Below are 18444 nucleotides of genomic sequence, written 5' to 3' on the forward strand. Positions count from 1 at the left end.
CTCAATGCAGCTAGATCAGAGCATGCATCCAGAGTGCAGAACGAGAGTAGAACATTCGAAGAAGGGTGGAAAAACGGCGAGATACTGTTTAGGATACAGGAAGAACCAACACGAATAATTGAACTAGAGGAAAGAGAGGGATGTACTGATAACGAAGAGAGGCCCACAGGAGGCAGAGAGGAGCTACTATGTGATATAGGGGATGATTTAGAAGAAAGTGAAAGGCTACGTATGGCAATGGGAGGGGGAAGCGAAGGGTTGGATGGCGCATGCTCAATGAGAACGATCGATGATGAGTGGACAGGGCGACTAAGGAACAGGTTGGGAAAAATGGCATCGTTAGGAAAATCAGGAATGAAGGCGAGTACGGATACAACGACGAAGGGAATGTTGCAGCTCCCACTAATACACAGGGGAGGAGGGAGGCCGAATTACATACCCTGGGCTCAGATGGATAAGGCCAATTTACTAAAGTTATTGCCCCCGTTATCAGGAGGGGCGAGCAAGTGGATATATGCTTTTGAGAAACACACAGCCATGGTACCTCTAGCGATAGGGGACGTGAAAAGTTTGCTAGTATCAGCAGTCGGGGATCAGGCTGACAGAGTATGGGTCAAAGCTGGCTTCCCGGGAGTAACGTTAGACTACGATCGCCATGATGGTGCCTCTTTCAACACAGTGCGTGCAAGGGTGTGGGATGCTTTGCGGGAAACGTTTCCAGATACCCCAGATTTGCAGTCAGTAATGCAATGTACAATGAATGACGGGGAAGATGCTATGGATTACATTTTTCGGGTCCAAGAGATGTGGAGAGCAGAAACGGGCACACCCTGGTATCAATCAACATCATTATTTTACTTCATAATAAAGGGGGCTCCCAAAAGAGGTGCAAAAGGCGCTCGACAAAATAGCGGGTATTGAAGCGAAAGGATGGCCCGAAATTCAGAGCATAATAGTGCACCACTGTAAGCGAATAAAAGAGGGAGAAGGAGGTGGCGCAGAGAAGATTGGCAGATGAAGCGAAACTAGTACAAACAAAGTTGGTGAAGGTCGCTGCAGCAGTGGCCGCGCTCCCACACAGCAGGGAGGGAGATGAGGAAGAGGAGGGGCTGGTAGCAATACAAGGAAGGATGGCAACTAATTGGGCAGGAGCAGGGCAGCGGCAGTGGAACGAGCAGGAGCAGAGTGGAGGTCCGCAGTGGCAAGAGTGGGCCCCTCGAGGGGGACGAGGTGGGTACAGGAGCCGAAGAGGAGGTGGACAAGGGTATGGGGGGGAATGGGAGGAAACGTACGGCAGGGTCCCAGAGGTGCGCAAGGGAGTTGTTGGAACTGCGGGAGGTGGGGACACTACTCCAGGGAGTGCAGAAGCAGACCAACCAGCGGATTTCCAGAGGTAGAACACTATGGCCATCCCCATCCGGGGAGCCCATATGGTCTACCAATGGGACAAAAACAAAGGAACCCAGGGCAGGGGCACCATGAGCAACAGCAGGGACACCAATACAGAACACAGAATCACCCACAAAACAATGACACTATGCACTACACGCCAGGCAACCCTTTCGCGACAACAGCAAACGGAGCTCCAGCACCAGCCCCCTATAGTGGCGTGTCAGTGGTTTCAGGGAGTGTTTTCAACCAAGGGGGCGCAGTGAGACACCCCGCATAGGACAGCCCACAGAGAACGCTTGTGTGTCCTGTTCTATCTACCACCTACGATGCAGCAGAGGAACCATTGGTAGGGGCGCAGATAGGAGACAAGCAGTTCATATTCATGGTGGATTCGGGAGCGGAGAAACCATGCTTTAGGGAGGGCCGGTTCCCGTTATCTAACTGGAAGTTAGAGACGCAGGGGTTCTCTGGGGCTGTAATTTAAGTTCCTTACACAGAAGCTTTGGATGTGACAGTGAGGGGTAAAACTGTAAAAACACCCTTACTGTATTAAGAACATTCGCCAATAAATTTACTAGGGAGGGACCTTCTTAGCAAACTCAACATGACAATATCATTCACTGAGAGGGGTATAGTGTGTTCAACACCAGGAATATGCCCATTACGTGTAATGCTGGTAGTACAGGCTCACACAACTGCACAGGAAATACGTGGCTTGCCAGTGGACGAGAGAATGTTTATTGAAGGATTAAAGACGCTGGCCCACATAGTTCCTGAGCTGAAAAGGATGGATTGGAGAATACGCGCGGAGTTTCTCTTCCACCCAATAATGCACCCTGACATAGCACCAGGATCAGTGGTATCCTTAGACTTGCATGCTGTACAGGTATCTGCAAAAAGGATCGCTGTGATTGGAATGGACATAGACGGGTGTGAATGGCGCACAGTACTGTGCATTAATGCCGACATTGCCCTGCGAGACTTAACTGATGAAGATCTCTTTTCCGATTTAGAAAGCGATGGCGAAATAATAATGGAAATAGCAATGCCCTGTGACATTTTGACTCAGGCTAGACAGATTCCTGTCCAGTTGATGGCAGTGGTGGGAGCACCACCGTCATTTTTTGATGATGACATGAGACTAGTACCAAACAATTTGTGGACAACAGGCCCCCATGACGTAGGGTTGTTGCACGGAGTAACACCAGTGATAATAAAGCTCAAACAAGGGGCGATTCTACCCCGAGTGAAACAATATCCATTGTCCCGCGAAGCTTAAGAAGGGATAAAAGAGACAATAAATGCACTGCTAGCACAAGGGATAATAGTGCCTTCAAACTCCCCAAGTAACACATGTATCTACCCGATCAAAAAAGCAAAGGGAGGGGCTTGGAGGATGATCCAGGATTTACGCCCCCTAAATGACGTAATACAGAGTTCCCCTTGGTCCCGAACCCTGCATCAATATTATGCAGCATCCCAAAAACGGCATCACATTTCACAGTGGTCGATTTGAAAAACGCATTCTTCTCCATCCCCTTGGCAGAAGAAAGCAGATACCTGACAGCATTTACACTAGGGGGAAAGAGATATGAACATTGCATATTACCACAAGGCTACTGTGAGTGCCCAAGCATATTCAACCGCATACTACATGAAGACTTAAGCAACTTATCAGTTGAAAGCACAATCATTCAGTACGTAGACGATTTACTCGTCTGCGCACAGCATGAAGAGACATGCTGAAAAGATTCAGTAACACTCCTGTCCCTGTTGGCAAATAAGGGGTATAAAGTAGACAAGGAAAAGCTACAATATTGTCAGAAAGAAGTCCTATACTTGGGACAGCTAATATCAAAATACGGAAAAAGAATAATACCCGACAGGGTAGAAGCAATAAAATCAGTGAGAGAACCCACAACAGTGAAGGAGATGCAGAAATTCTTGGGAATGTGCAACTATTGTAGAGCATGGATATTAGATTATGCAGCATACACCAGACCATTACTTCAAGCACTCAAGGAGGCACAACAAGAGAACAGGAAAATAGAATGGTCAGAGGAAATGAGCGCCTCATTCAAATCGTTAAAAAGAGTTGATTTTGAGTGCTCCAGTACTCGCCAATCCTGATTATGAACGCGAGTTTTACCTGTTCTCACACTGCAAGGGGACACTCATGACAGCTGTACTGACACAGAAGACTTCCCTAGGACATAAACCGTTGGCTTACTATAGTGGCAGTCTGGATGCGGTAATGCAAGGACATTTCGCGTGCGAGCAATCACTCGCTGCAGCCGCGTTCGCAATTGAGAAAAGCACCACAATAGTAATGGGATGCCCTGTCACATTGTTTGTGGAGCATTCATTATTTGCAATACTTGAGAGATTAAAGAGTACACTGACCACACAGCGAGCAACTGACTATGAAATAATATTGTCCAGCGCCAATATCCATGTGGTACGATGCAGGACAGTGAATCCAGCAACATTCATTACAGAAGCATGCCCACTAGAGGACATGCAGGAACACGATTGTGCGACTTACACAGGGGAAAGAGGGGAGGACACAGTGGTGTGCGAGAATGCCCTGAGCGAGGGGGAGGTGTACTTTGTAGACGGGTCAGCATCGATTGACATGGACACGGGAGAAAAACATGTGGGTTTGGCAGTGGTGAGATTAGAAGACGGCAAGTATGAGACACTAGTGCAGTACCCCCTCCCATCACATTTCTCAGCACAAGCAGCAGAACTCATTGTCCTAATAGAAGCATTACATGCAGCTAAAGGTTGTGCAGTAACAATTTACACAGATTCAGCCTACATGACGACAACAGTTCATGGAGGTCTGGCAAGATGGGGGCAGAGGGGGTTTCGACGAGCAGATGGGACTCCAGTGCAGCATGCAGAGTTGCTGAAGCAGTTAATTGAGGCACTACGAGATCCCACAGTGGTAGCAATAGTGAAGTGCCAAGCACATACGTCCAACACAGACGTTGTGTCTTTGGGAAACGTGGCAGCGGACGCTGCTGCCAAGGAAGCCTCATACTTTGAGAAACATGAAGCAGGTGAGTACGTGCTGTAGCACAAGACAAACGAGGAGCTCCCAGAAGGGTACAATACGATGCCTATATCACAAATACTAGAGTTACAGGAAGGAGCAAGTGAAGATGAAAAGATGATGTGGGTGAAACGAGGGTGCAGCCAATCAGCAACAGACTTACTCTGGCGACAAAATAACTCAGGGAAAGTGGTAATGCCAGTAAACTTATTAGAAATAGCGTTTCAATAATTACACTTCCCAGCACACAACACAAAACAACACATTGCAGCAGAGATAAAAGAAGAGTGGTTTGTGCCCCGTCTTCAGGAGCACATATCTAGATTGACAATGGAGTGCACAACATGCCAGATATACAACTCTGGAATGACTTTACGTACACTCAGGGGAACAATTCCAAAACCGATTGGGCCATTCAGAGAGCTACACATTGACTACGCAGACATGGGAGGAAGGTGTAATGGGGCACGCTACATGATTGTGGTTGTATGCCCATTTTCGAGATGGGTGGAAGCAGGCCCATGTGCACGACCTGAAAGCGCCGCAAAGTTCCTAGTGAGGGAAGTATTTCCGCGGTGGGGAATTTGTGACGTGTTCGCTCAGACAACGGCACTCACTTTGTGAACGAGCTCTTCAAAGAAGTAACGACACTGTTGGGAATAAAACATAAATTGTGCTCGATTTATCATCCTCAAAGTAATGGCGTGGTAGAAAAGATGAACGGCCTGTTAAAAGGAAGATTATCGAAATTATGCTTCTCATTAAAGAAGAACTGGATTTACTGTTTGCCCCTTGCGCTGTTTGAGCTGATTAATCAGCCAAGCAAGGACCACCATTTGTCCCCGCACGAAATCGTGACCGGGAGACGAATGCACACAGCGCACTCCCCACTGCGCCAACACTCAGACGCGCATAGAAGCGCTGCGATATTGGGAGAGGAGTTCACAGAATACTTGAAAAAGTTAACTAGGGCAGCGCGCGCCATATCAAAACAGCTCTCACCACCATTCACAAGAGAAGAAGGGAACACAACGGGGTCCCTTACGGAACATGAAACACAGGTACAGCTGATGCCGGGAGAATTCATCTACGTCCGGAGCTTTGTGCGCCGGTGGAATGCACCACGGTTCCACGGACCATACGAAGTGATATTTTGTACCCCCACAGCTGTAAAAGTGAGGGGCTTTAAGTACTGGATACATTTGACAGATGTACGAAGGGCATATAATAGTGTGCAGGAAGAGGTGGATGAGGGGGCACAGACAACAGCAAACAATACAAATGAAAATAATGAATGATTTTGAACATGTGTATGTGTGAAGGAAATGCACGTGATTGAGAAAGCTGATGACGAGAACAATTACATTTAAGGGTATCTATAAAGATAAAAAGATTAAAAATAAAAGTGTGTGTGGACTTCTGTATAAATAATAATGTGATTAAAAAAAAGTATAGTGTCTGCTCCCTTGTCTGTACATCCCTAACCCCACTCTCCTACCCACTTCCATTCCCCTTCCATGATATCTTGGCACTGGTAGTGCCAACAAAATGTTTACATGCGTGCACTTAATGCACTTTTATATCTCAAACAGGAGCTACCATGGCATCTAACGGGCAGCCTGCAACGGATAGATTTATTAGATATAGAGAATTGTTAGCTGAGAGATGTAGATATTCGTATGAGTGTGGATTATCTGTGTGCATTACATATTTTTTTACAATTATGTTTGGCCTGGTTACGTATTGGTTCATAGTGTTCATCTCTATCTAGATGAACGAGGGGGGAGGGATTAACAGGACTAATGTGACTAATGAAACAGCAATTGTAAATACTAAACAAGGTGATTTTTTGGTATGGGATGGAACTAAACTTGTATGGGGATATTACACGACACCATCCAATGCTGTCATCTCGAAAAATGAAGGTCTGCAGGGACAAATGCAAAACAACACAGTCTCCCCGCCAAAAATATCTAATTACAATGCCCACAGTCTAAATGATCGTAACCCCTCTGCCATATCCTGGTTATATAACACCCCAACCAGCCAGCCCACCCCCGCAACCAAAAACACACTGGTGGATAACAAAGGAAGAAAATGAAAAAATGACAGCGACATATGAAATATTATATGATGATTGGGCAAAGGGGGGCGGGAAGGAGAAAGGGGGGCCCACATTGTCCATCGCCCATGAAGCCGGGAAATACATTAGACAAAGAAATAACAGACGGAAAAGGGAGACGGGGAGGGGGAAATATGACGAGTACTATGGGTTAGGATTAGACAATATGGAAGACCCACGACACCCCCACCAGACAAATAAATGGTATGCGGATATGAGTGCAACAGCCAAGCAGACAACAAATGAGAGCTGTTATGTCTGCTCCCTCATTCCCCATGCTTCAGGCACACCCAAAGTATTGTTACCCAAAGAGTTGCCTATTGTCGATGCCCAGTGTCTCCTTCATCTCACGTTGTGCAGAATTAAGAACACCTTCCAGGCACATGAAGTAACTTTTAGAATGCTGCAGAACGAGAAAACATGCTATCCAAAGACAGTAGGAGTGGTATGTCTGGAAGAGCCATTTTTTATAATACAAGGGACACTTTTTTCAGGCAACAAGTGGAAGGACGAAGAAGTAATGTGCAAGGCTGAAGCACTGAGGGGTGTGGCACCAGAGAAACTGCAATGGATAGAAGAAACATGCACACCAATATGGAAGGAACACATCTCAAAACTAACTTGGGTAACGGCCATTGAAAAACCCTTCAAGCTGCAGAAGGCAATAGACTATGAACTGTGTTTTAAAGGAGACGGGAAAGCCTCCATGGGGGCAAACAAGAACTGTAACAAGACCCTCACCATCCCAGATCTGAGAAAAGGGACAGCGGCCCTCATGGATACGTATTGGGTATGTGGCAACCAGGCATACCTGCACCTCCCACAATCATGGAGTGGCAGCTGCTCGATGGCCACACTGCACTCCGCATTAATGGTAATCCCGGAATGCCACATTGATGGGAGCAAAAAGATGCGAGAAAACACCCAACAGGGTGTGGCCCAGCCAACTGCAGAGCCACAAGTATATGTCCTGTCTTCCGGGAACAAGGAAGGGGTGATGTCCCGAAACAAACGATCATCGAACTATATATCAAAGGCATCATCAGAATTGCTGGCACAGATCCCGGATAGGTAATGATTATTCAGCTCTGCAGAAACATTCTTCGCCTCACTCATCCCAAGTATCCAGGCGCGAGCAAATGCAAAATGGCTCCAAATCACACGTTGGGAGCTGATCCAGCTGGAAAATGACACTGAAGAAGGGTTCAAAGTAATAAAAGTGGAACTAAGAGCATTACGGCTGATGACCATGCAAAACAGGTATGTCCTGGACCTGTTGACAGCGATAGACGGAGGTGTTTGCCGAAAAATCGGAAGTGCCTGCTGCACTTTCGTACCTTCCGAAGACGCAGACAACGGCTCCCTGTCCCATGTGATCGAAGCAGTACATAACCTAGGAGAAAGAATGAGAATGGAAGGTGGAGCAGAAGAAAGCACGTGGTTCGACAATATCTTCTCCTGGGTTCCATCGTGGCTGGGAATGACTGACATTTTTGATGCTGGCTGTAGTATTCCTCCTCTTTATTTTTTGCCTGTGCCAAGTGGGTCTTCGATGTTGTGCTAACGCAGTACCGAATGGTGCAATGATGATGGTGACAATGGGCAACACCCGCGGTACAATACAAGCTATGCAGGAAGTACAGGTACAAACAGGAACAGATGACACACCAAGATATCAGCTAGTGCCTAGGTACCACAACAAGGATATAGTAGATAAATTGTGGCATACTACCATTAAAGAGCCCCGCATACTAGAATGGTACGAGGAGGTGTGGGTGGACTTGGAAGCGGAGAGCGGATGTATATACCTGACTTGTACCCCAGATGAATATGCTAGGAGAGGTCAGAGCTTGAGAGGGGTGTGCAGAGCATGGATGCCCATAGAAGTCACACCTGCATGGGATGACGCACTAATTGACGAGGAAGAATGTAGGAGATTGGAGGATTTAAAGAATTTGTTACTTAAGTAACGAAAGGGGGGAAATGTAGGGGAGGATGGTCCAAAAGACCCCCCTCCCATGCACTCTCTCCCCCGGTGAGGGCCATGGCTCGCCAGGAGTCCCCTCCCTACCACCAGGGCCCAGGTGGTGGGTGGGTCACCTGCCGAAGACGTTGACCAAACCTGCTGAATTTAGCTAGGCCTCGGAAACCATTTTGTCTAATGAAGATTGTGTGAGCCCTGCGCACCGCAGCGCGGCCCCCACCTTTGGAGAGTTTCAATTATCCCTGTGGCCACAGCTCTCTGGCAGATCAGCTGGGAGCCCGTTCCCACGAACAAGACGGACATGAGCTAGTGTAAGATACCAACACTGTAACATTTCACCTTCCGCAGTGTATCGCTGCTCCCAGCATGACCCGGCCAGCAGGGCCTAGGTGGAAAAAGAACTGTAAAATGGTCCTTTGACAAAAGCAAAGTTCCCAAATACTAATGAGAAAACTACCTGCGATGGAAGCATTCTGTCCACAACCTCTCTGACTGAAAGACCTGTAAAAACGTATATGGCAGAATGTGTGCCCATATGGCACTAGGAATGAAGCACCCACATCCCTGCAGTTATGCACAAATAGTAAAAGCGTCCCGGGGGTTTTTTGTTATGTGTGTCATTGAAAGGATTGCACCCCACGGTCCCGCGCCATAACCAAACTAATGCTGCTAGAGTGCAAAGAAAGACAAATGCAACCATATTGAGGGCTCGTGTAAAGGGTGAATGAAAATGCACCTTACATGTGTGTGTGTCCAAGCCCACTATGTGCCACTGCCGTCAGTTGCAGTGGCGAGTTGTTTCTATGCGCTCCACCAACCTCACTACTACCTCACTTACTGAGAATGTATGAGCATATAACAAAATGTTGTAGTTGTTAAAAACATAGTGTACAAGTAATGTGCTCGGATTGGCTATATGAAAGGCATTAGCAATGTTAAAATGTGAGCTTTGGAATGACTCAATTAGTATTGTATATTATTTGAATGTTTATGCTACTTTCACCTAAAATCGGTAACACACGAGGAAGATACCTTTGTGAGCATATGCAAGGCCATTCCCCCTCCCTCCCAGCGAAGCCTGCCAGACGAGAAAGCAGAGGCCTGTGCCGCGCTTCTCCACCTCCCCCAGCTCGGCTGGAGCCGCTTCAAAGATTTGTAGTTCCCTCTGCAGCACCCAAGGCCACGGCCCGCCACCTGTATTATTTACAACCCAGCAGTAAACCTCAGCCTGAAAACACAAATCCAGAGGCGCCCTTTCTTAAGCCCCACGACCCACTGGCTCACCTTAGGTTAATGGCCCCTGTAAAATTAGGACATCCAATATTATGGCAACATCACAGCAACACATCCATAATGACTTCTAACAAGACATGATGGCATGTATCGCCTGTCCCATGCCCCGAGACCCAACCCCACAACCTATGGTACCCGGTCAACAGGACGCTGGTAACCATGTACTGATGAATCGCCAACAAACCCCACTCTAGGTGCATTCCTCCTGTGTTGCATTAACCTGTAGAATAACCTATTGGAAGATTTACTAAAGAAGATAATATTGCAAATGGGTGAATGACTGCGGTGTGCATGGCCTAGGGCAAAGAAGTCAGGAAAAGACATTCATCTCTGACACTGGCCACAGTGGCACAATGACACCGCCCGGATGAACCCAGCTGACCCGCCAGGCCCAGCCCAACCCACGAGGCTAACTAGTGACGTCCTCCAGCCACGGCCAACCACATCGCAGCAGCACCTATAGCTAGTCGTCGCCACCCAATCCCAATGAACTTGTGCCCCCTATAGTATGTAGGTTCTGATGACGGTTTTTGTAAATATATACGCCTGTCTTTGCTATTGTCAGACAGAGCGCTCTCAGAGTTTGCAGAGTTCTTTGCTTGCCCTATTCTGCTTGATAAACTCCCATTTACGCTCACCCGCACTTTGTCTTGGCCTTATTCCCATCCTGGGAGAGTCCATCATTGTCTCTCATTGCGGGGAGGATCGTGCTGGTTGGGGACGCTCGCCTAGACCCTTCAGGAAGTACGAAGCTCGTCTGTGCATAGGATTCCTTCTCCTCCATGCCAGCCTCCTTGTCCTTTTATCCTTGCTGCTGTATTTCCATGGAGCATGTTGAACTCCATCAGATGTTGCCTTCATAAGGATTCCAGCATTGTCTTCAGCCATAGGTAAAAGGTTAGTAGTTGAGTATGCCAATCCCCATTCCTATATAGGCCGATAGAGTGTTCTTTATAGGGAGTTTCTTGTAGGAATGGGAGCCCTTGTCCCCTACAGGGGAGTCACTCCCAGTGAGGTGCCACTTTCCCAGACCGCTAGGGAAGGTCTTGCTTAGCAGGCTCACCTCCCTAGCCTCAAAGGTGGTGGCTCCCCCATGGGAAGAAGGGACGAATTGCCCAGATTCATCACACTTCCCAGATATGCTATTTTTTGTTATATTTTTTGAGCTTTGGGCTGGATATTTAAAAAAAAAAAAAAAGGATTTATAGAACTCTTTTTGAGCAAACACTGGATCATTTGTTGGTAAATTAGGTAGCCTGGAAGCAAAAATATTTGCTCAGATTAGGTTTGGAGCTTTGTTGGCCCCATCACTTGGACTTTATTTGTACAGTAGGGTGTCCGAGGAGGGTAAAGGGTGTTTAACTATAGGCCAAGAACTTTTCATTTTACCACTGATCGCCAAAGACATGCGTCATCTAGAGAAGACCCCACTTTGTGTTGATCCATTCTTGATGACATTTACTTTCATATACTCTATAGTTTGAATCCTAGATCATATAGGTGTCAGTTCAACACCGCCCCTAAAGAGCTGACTAATAAAGACATGTTACACTTGGTAACAGAAAAAAGTTGTGTATCATTGCTTGGCATTACTGTACTTCCAACCTCTCAGTCGAGCTTTAGCACTGCACATTTGCTAAATTGAAGCGCTCTGTACTTAACCAGTAAAAAGGAGCGTGTGCTACAACAACAAATAGAGGTGGATTCTATGCTTCAAAGAGTTTTAAAAGCACTTTTTGATCAGACTATACTCTCAACGGATCCCAGTGTCCACCAGACAGATAACAGATCTACTTTAAATCCAAAACTCCTACATTTTGGTGAATATCCTCCCAGTTTCCCCCTCAGCCCAGACACCCGAATCAGGAGTGACCTTAGAGGATGAGACAGAACCATTGTTAGAGTGTCCGTTTGTCAAAAGGCCTTCACCACCTCCCTATCACAAACCTGATGATGGCCCAAGTACCACACTAGGAATGCCACAGGCAAAGACATGGATACAGCTGGTAGACTACTACCAAGCTGGATTAAAAACAGATTAGGAGGAGTAAATACAGCGGCCACGTACGCCCGCCAATCAACTGACTCGCTTCGTTCTACTATTATAGGGGTGATCTGTGCAGAAATGTGGAAAGCCCATACGTCAGTGAATGAACATGGAGACAAACATCCCCACCCAGATCTTTTTTACGACAGACCAGAATTGTTGCGAGGATACACTTGATCAGGAACGTAGGCATAACAAGTATACCAGAATATTTGACATGGCTTGTGAGAGCACCCACGTACTCGCTTTCAAAGGCTTGTCCTATGAGGGAAGTACCTGTGTTCGATGCATCAAATCCAACCCATCAAGTACATGTTACATGGAAACAAATGGAGTTATTATCCTTTTCTAAAGATTATCCAGACAGACAAAATCCAGAGCAGTGGTATCCCAAATGGATAGTGTTAAGACAGGACCTTTAACACTTAACGACATCAATCAGTTCTCTTGCATACCTCCAGCATACATATGGCGGCAGTTTAGAATGCAAGAGAGCCTAAACCTAAATATAAATTGGGGAGCAATTACTGCTCAGGAATATAAAAAGAGAAAATTATGGTCTCCTAACAAAAGGAATATTAGCCCACCCTGCCCTACTGATAACTAGGATACAGTAAATAGTTTCTCGTGAGCAAATTAATTGGGACAAATTACAGCATGTAGGCAAGGGGAAGGTGAATCAGACAAAAGACATTTTGCCCGCAAGGAGTAAGCATTATCCTCCTTCAGCAGCATTGATCTGGCCACTCCAGAAGGTGTTCTGTTCCCATTTTATTGAAGGGTTGTTACCTCATTTAAAGAATGATATTCAGACATACAAGTCCACCTGGCCGACCCAAAGTGCTGCTCAAATATTGACCATGGTTAGGTATTATGAAAATCACCATGCTAAAGACAAGGGGGGGGGGGAAGGAATGAAAAAGAGTTAAAAACAACATTAATGCAGAAGTCTTTTACTGAAAGAGGTAGGGGAAACATACGCATGCAGAGAGGAAGAGGTGCGTACAGAGGAAGAGGAGGAAGCGCACCACCAGGTGGTGGAACGTTGGTGAACACAGGTTGTGACTAGGGTAAGACTGAGGATCATTGGATGCGATATTAGCCACTAAGGAAAAGAGGCTGTGGCCCCTCATGGAGGAAATAGCGACCAGCTCAATCACTTTGACCCACGACAGTGCAATATCAGAACCAGTGTTAGTGACCATTGTTCCCATCTCTTGTAAGGCTCTGCTGGTGGTTACGGACAAATGTGCTTGGAACTTGTTGGGCATGGATCTACTTAAACGCTTGAATGCTAACATTTTTTGCTTGCCTGATGAGTACATTTAACATGTTGTGCAGAGTCATTTTCGAAGTGCTTTGTTGTTGCCACTAATGAATTGCCTGAAGCATTAAAACAATGTAACCCAGTTATCTGGGCCACTGGCTCCAATGATTTAGGTTGCATGGTAGTGGAGCCCATTAAAATCAGAGCGAAACCAGGGGCACTGTTACCCAGAATACCCCAATATGAGATAACAACGGAAGGGTTAGAAGGGATCAAACCAGTATACAGAGCCTATTGGCAAAGCGGATATAAAAAGGAAATAGTGGCTAGTTCCTTTAACAGTCCCATTTTTACCCATACAGAAGCGAAGTGAAGGAAAGCCAGATTCTCCTAGTGGAGACTTATATTTGATCTCCGCGCCATTAACAAGATTGTAGCGCCTCTGTGCCCTGTGGTCCCCGAAATGATCTCCCTTTTCACTACTATTCCGCCCTCGGCAGAATATTTTACTGTCAATGATCTTAAAAATGCCTTCTTTCGCATTCCAATTCAGAAAGACAGTCACAGTACCTATCTGCTTTAAACATTGAAGGGCGGTTGTATACTTTCTGTAGAGCACCACAGGGATACACTGAATGTCCGAGCATATATAGCCAAGCTTTAAAGATGCATTTGGACATATTCACTCCAACCACTCATACAGGGCTTTTACAATATGATGAAAATGTTTTGATCGCAGCTGACACCCAAAAGCAATGTGCAGATTGTACGGTGTCTCTTGCAGTTCCTAGCACCCCATAGGCATACAACACAAGTCACTTATTTGGGACATCTATTATCAAGGGGGAGAGACGCCTGCATCCTCAGCGCTGGGATGCGATTATGAAAATAGCTGTCCCAAAAAGGCAGCAAGAAGTCAGACGGTTTCTAGTTGTGCCCTCATTCTGTAGGCAGTGGATCCCTAATTTTTCCCTCCTGGCTAAACCATTGCTAGAACTAACCTCGTGCAACACCCCTATTCCTTTGCCATGGACTGTTGCCCACCAGGAAAGCTTTAACGCATTACAATCAGCACTTTGTAACTCACCTGCATTGGGAAGTCCAGACTCTACGAAACCCTTTACCCTGTTTGTACATGAAAGCCAAGGCTGTGCGTTGCCTGTACCAATACAACCGCAAGGGAGTAAAAATAGGCTGAGTGCATATTTTTCCTCCACTTTGGATCCAGTTGCAAAGAGTTACTGCTGCAACATTATCCATGAAGCAAACAGATACATTTTACGAATGCTAGGCCTACTAATTACGAATTGACGTTATTGGCACCTCACATTATGATTCAGCGTTGTAATACCCCGAATCCGGCCACCATGCTACCCCTCCCTTCTGATGGTTCTGTTGAAATGCATGATTGTGTACCAACCACTAATGAAGAAACGAAGGGATGGGTGGATCTGGTGGACGTCCCAGTAAAACAGACGGACGGTACTTTGTATGTAGATGGGTCTTGTTTTAAATTACCAGATGGCACCTATACAGCAGCATATGCTATTACAGCCTTGAAAACTGTAGAATATCTCAGCATTCAGCCCAGGCAGCTGAAATTATTGCCCTTACCCGGGCATGTGAACTCGGTGCAGGACTTACGGCAAATATTTACACAGACAGGAATATGCTTTTGGTGTAGCACACAATTTTGGTCACCTATGGGCCGAAAGAGAGTTCCTGACTTCACATGGCATAAAAATACTACGTGGTTTTTTGATCTTGAAATTACTGAATGCCCCGACGTTACCAAAGAAATTGGACATCATTAAATGCAGCGTACACAAAACAATTGTAGACGATATGCTGATCAGATTGCCACACAAAAAGAAACTGACATTTGACAACTCTATAGAGACAGTAAAGCTCATCCAGTCTGAGGCTAGATGAATGGAGACAGACTGGGAAATATGTAGATGGTTGTTGGCTAGACACGCAAGAGAGAAAATGAAAATTACCCAATATGCATTTGCCTTTAATGTTGTACTATGCTCGTGGCCTGTCTCATGTACGTGCAGAGGGAATGTACAAGTTGCTCACTACAGTGTGGAGTAACACCAGACCAACTATGGTTGCTTTTTTTGTAAAAACTGTTTAGGAGGCGAGTCCTAGAACATTGGGAAGAGTGAGGGAGCAGCAAAAGGACATTTTCGGCCATCCAAATTAATTATCCTGAATAGCCTCCCTGCCAAGGGAAAACGAATTAGTGATAGTACATATGTTTAGCAAATGGATAGAAGCATTCCCCTTAAAAGACAATACTGCATTAAGCACTGCCAAAATACTCGTAAACAAGTATTTACCCCAATTTGGACTGCCTCACACTGTCTGGAGCGACAATGGTGTGCATTTTGTTAATACCACTATGGAATTAGTATGTAAAGCATTAGGAATACAGCAAAATTTGCACACAATTTTCCATCCCCAGACAGAGGGTTTGGTAGAAGAAACAAATTCTACTTCGAAGAATAAACTGTCAAATATATGTGCTAGCAGTGCCCTAGGCTGGGTAGACACACTCCCACTAGCATGCTCCTGTATGAGAGCTATTATGCACTCAGATGTTGGATTGTCTCCTTGCGAAGTAGTCATGGGTGCCAAATCCAAAGATACTTAAAATTGTGCCATATCCGCTGCTAATCGACTACTGTAAAGAGTTAACAAACAACAATTCTTCACAACAGGTTGCTGGTTGCATACCAACACCATTGGAGGATCTAGGACACAGCATCCAGTCTGTTGACTGGGTATTTACCAAGAACTTCCAGCGAGCATCAGAACTGCAGCCCAGGTGGAAAGGGCTGGTGCAGGTATTGCTCGCCACTCAAGACAGTTGTGAAATGTCATTGCCGAAAGCATTGGGTCCATGCTTCGTATATAAAAAAAGCACCATCTTTTCCGTTGCCAACACCATTGTCTGCCATGTTGGTGCTAAAAGCACCCCTTCTGCTGAGACATTTGACACTGGCATAGTTGCTGCTAGCCCCAAAGACATTGCTGGAGTAGTCAAGGGACCCAAGGTACAATCTACGGCCAAGGAAATCAGAAGGAATCCCTTTCACGAGGGACAACTGCAAAGCGGCCAAGAGTGCCAACTTTAATGGACTACTTCGGAGTGCAGTAGCAAAAAAGACACTCCAAGGAGCAATTAAGCTCTGTGAAACCTGTCTTGTTAGAACTTCCTTTTGCGGTTTATTTTAGCTCCTTATGCAAGTCATGCCCTTCCAGCGTATCCAGAATAAGGCTGCAAGACATGTCCTTAGCCTCAAAATCAGGTATAGAACCCTAAAATCAGTCCACTGGCTCCAGGTTGCTGCAAGGATCAAATTCTAACCCCCCTGCATCATCCATAAGACTGTCTGGGACCAGAGACCATGCAAGCTACAACTTACTCTCACCACTCTCCCTCTAGATCTTCGCACACACGCCACATAGTAGCCCCAGCCACCCTCTAAGTCAGCCTTTGTGTAAATGACTCTCCTGGAATGTAGACTTTGTGCCATTCACTGATGAAGAAAACAGCCTTCCATCTCTTCTGCAAGATACTACAGCTTTAACTTACTGCAAAACCATCCTGGAGCAGGCAAGGCCACAATCCCAGTGATAGGACTGCTGGATCGCTGGAACCTTTAATTGGATGTGGTCATCTAGGAAAGAAAAGGAGCAGAGTTCATCAATTTAATTTAGATTTAATTTGTTAAAGTTACAAACTGTACACACAGATTTCATAACATTTCACACAAATAGTTGCACAATTCACCAGTTACATAATTATTTACACAATTCATCCATCATCAAACTTTGAGAATGACTAAAGCCAAAATAGTTAAATCCGCCATACATAAAAGAACTGTGACTTAAAACATATACACCGGTACATTTAATGCTATGCATATCCAAATGTTTTAGTAGCAGTCAGCCACATTCTGTACAGTTCTTGGTGCCAGCTCTTACTCTTTGTATTCATGCACAGCTGCCAGAATTCCTTTGTAGTCGTGCATAGCCGCCAGAAATCCAAGCTTTTAATGGCCTCTAGTATATAAGCTTACCCAAATGTATACGAGTTTACGCAAATGTAGAATGTATCCTGGCCCAAGACTGATGTATTATGTCAGCACATGCAAATATCTCCCCATTTTTACACATACGACAAGACCGTTTATCAGATGCTAATTTCAGTCCTGGGTCATTTACTGCCAGCACTGGCAATCGATTTGTACATAGAAGTAAGATGTATACATCATCTTTGTTAGTTTATCAATACGATGATAAGTAACAAAAAAAGGAAAAGATGCTATATCTCTGTAGTGCATCCTTCTTTTAAACAGTCTCAATGCAAATCCACCAGCATAGCAAATTGCCCTTCAATTGGCAATGTAGTAAATGGCCTTCTTAGGGAGGATGCTGATGACCACACATTTAATGCAGGCTATTATTTTTCCATTACGATAAAAGGCATTTGAACGCTGTCAAAACACAGTTAAAAAAAAATAAAAAATGAAATAGGTGACTTTATATAAAGTGTTAAGTACTTGTGTTGGCCAACACGCTCATACAAACTGGATGGCGCTGGTCCTACTGGGACAAGTGGCACTTCCTTTGCCGCACCATCAGCTCCAGTTGGTTAGATTCCCACTCCAAGATGGCATCTGCTCATACGTCATCCGATAAATCATTAAGGAGGATGCGTCCCATTGCCGAGACGTAACACATAATTGGTTTTTCCAACTTGACTGAACCCATAGTTTCCTTCTTAGTCCCCTTATGATTCTTGTCTATCAGTCTTTTCTGAGCTCAAGTCAAGAATATTTCTCTGCATCAGGCCTTTCAATGAATGAACTTTCATGCCCACAACTCAGCTCTTGACCAGCCAGAGCCAATGTTGCTGCGGACTGTGTAAACTGACAGGTTCATAAGATCTTCTTCAATACTTCTTTGACTCTCCTAGTTTACTTCCTTACTAGTTTTTGACTCGCTGGCCATTTATTACGTCTGTAAATTGAGTTTGTGTGCTTTTATTCGCCACCTTCTCGCTACTTGCAATAGCCTGGGGAGACTTTGGAAGTGCCAAATTGTGCAGAAATGTCCTTGCATCATTCGGCTATTCTTAGTTTTTTTTATTAATTTGCTGTTTCTTTTTCCTGCTGAAGATTGGTAACTCCTTAAGGGACAACTCATTCTTTGCACCTTCGCACTGCTGTGGCGGGGATACTAAATCCTCTTCCGGTATTGCAATCTC

At 45.4% G+C, this 18444-nt stretch overlaps 1 protein-coding gene across 2 annotated transcripts in view; it reads right to left on the reverse strand.

The window, feature by feature from the left end:
• GUCD1 (guanylyl cyclase domain containing 1) overlaps positions 1–18444 on the reverse strand; it is a 118988-nt gene that overhangs the window by 90512 nt on the left and 10032 nt on the right. For both annotated transcript variants that reach the window (XM_069619865.1, XM_069619864.1), the window contains exon 2: positions 16768–16852. In XM_069619865.1, the coding sequence (XP_069475966.1) occupies positions 16768–16852 (85 nt within the window). The remainder of the gene's footprint in view (positions 1–16767; positions 16853–18444) is intronic.

Source organism: Ambystoma mexicanum, chromosome 10, assembly GCF_040938575.1.
Source record: "Ambystoma mexicanum isolate Mex_15411 chromosome 10, UKY_AmexF1_1, whole genome shotgun sequence".
Classification (NCBI taxonomy): Eukaryota; Metazoa; Chordata; class Amphibia; order Caudata; family Ambystomatidae; genus Ambystoma; species Ambystoma mexicanum.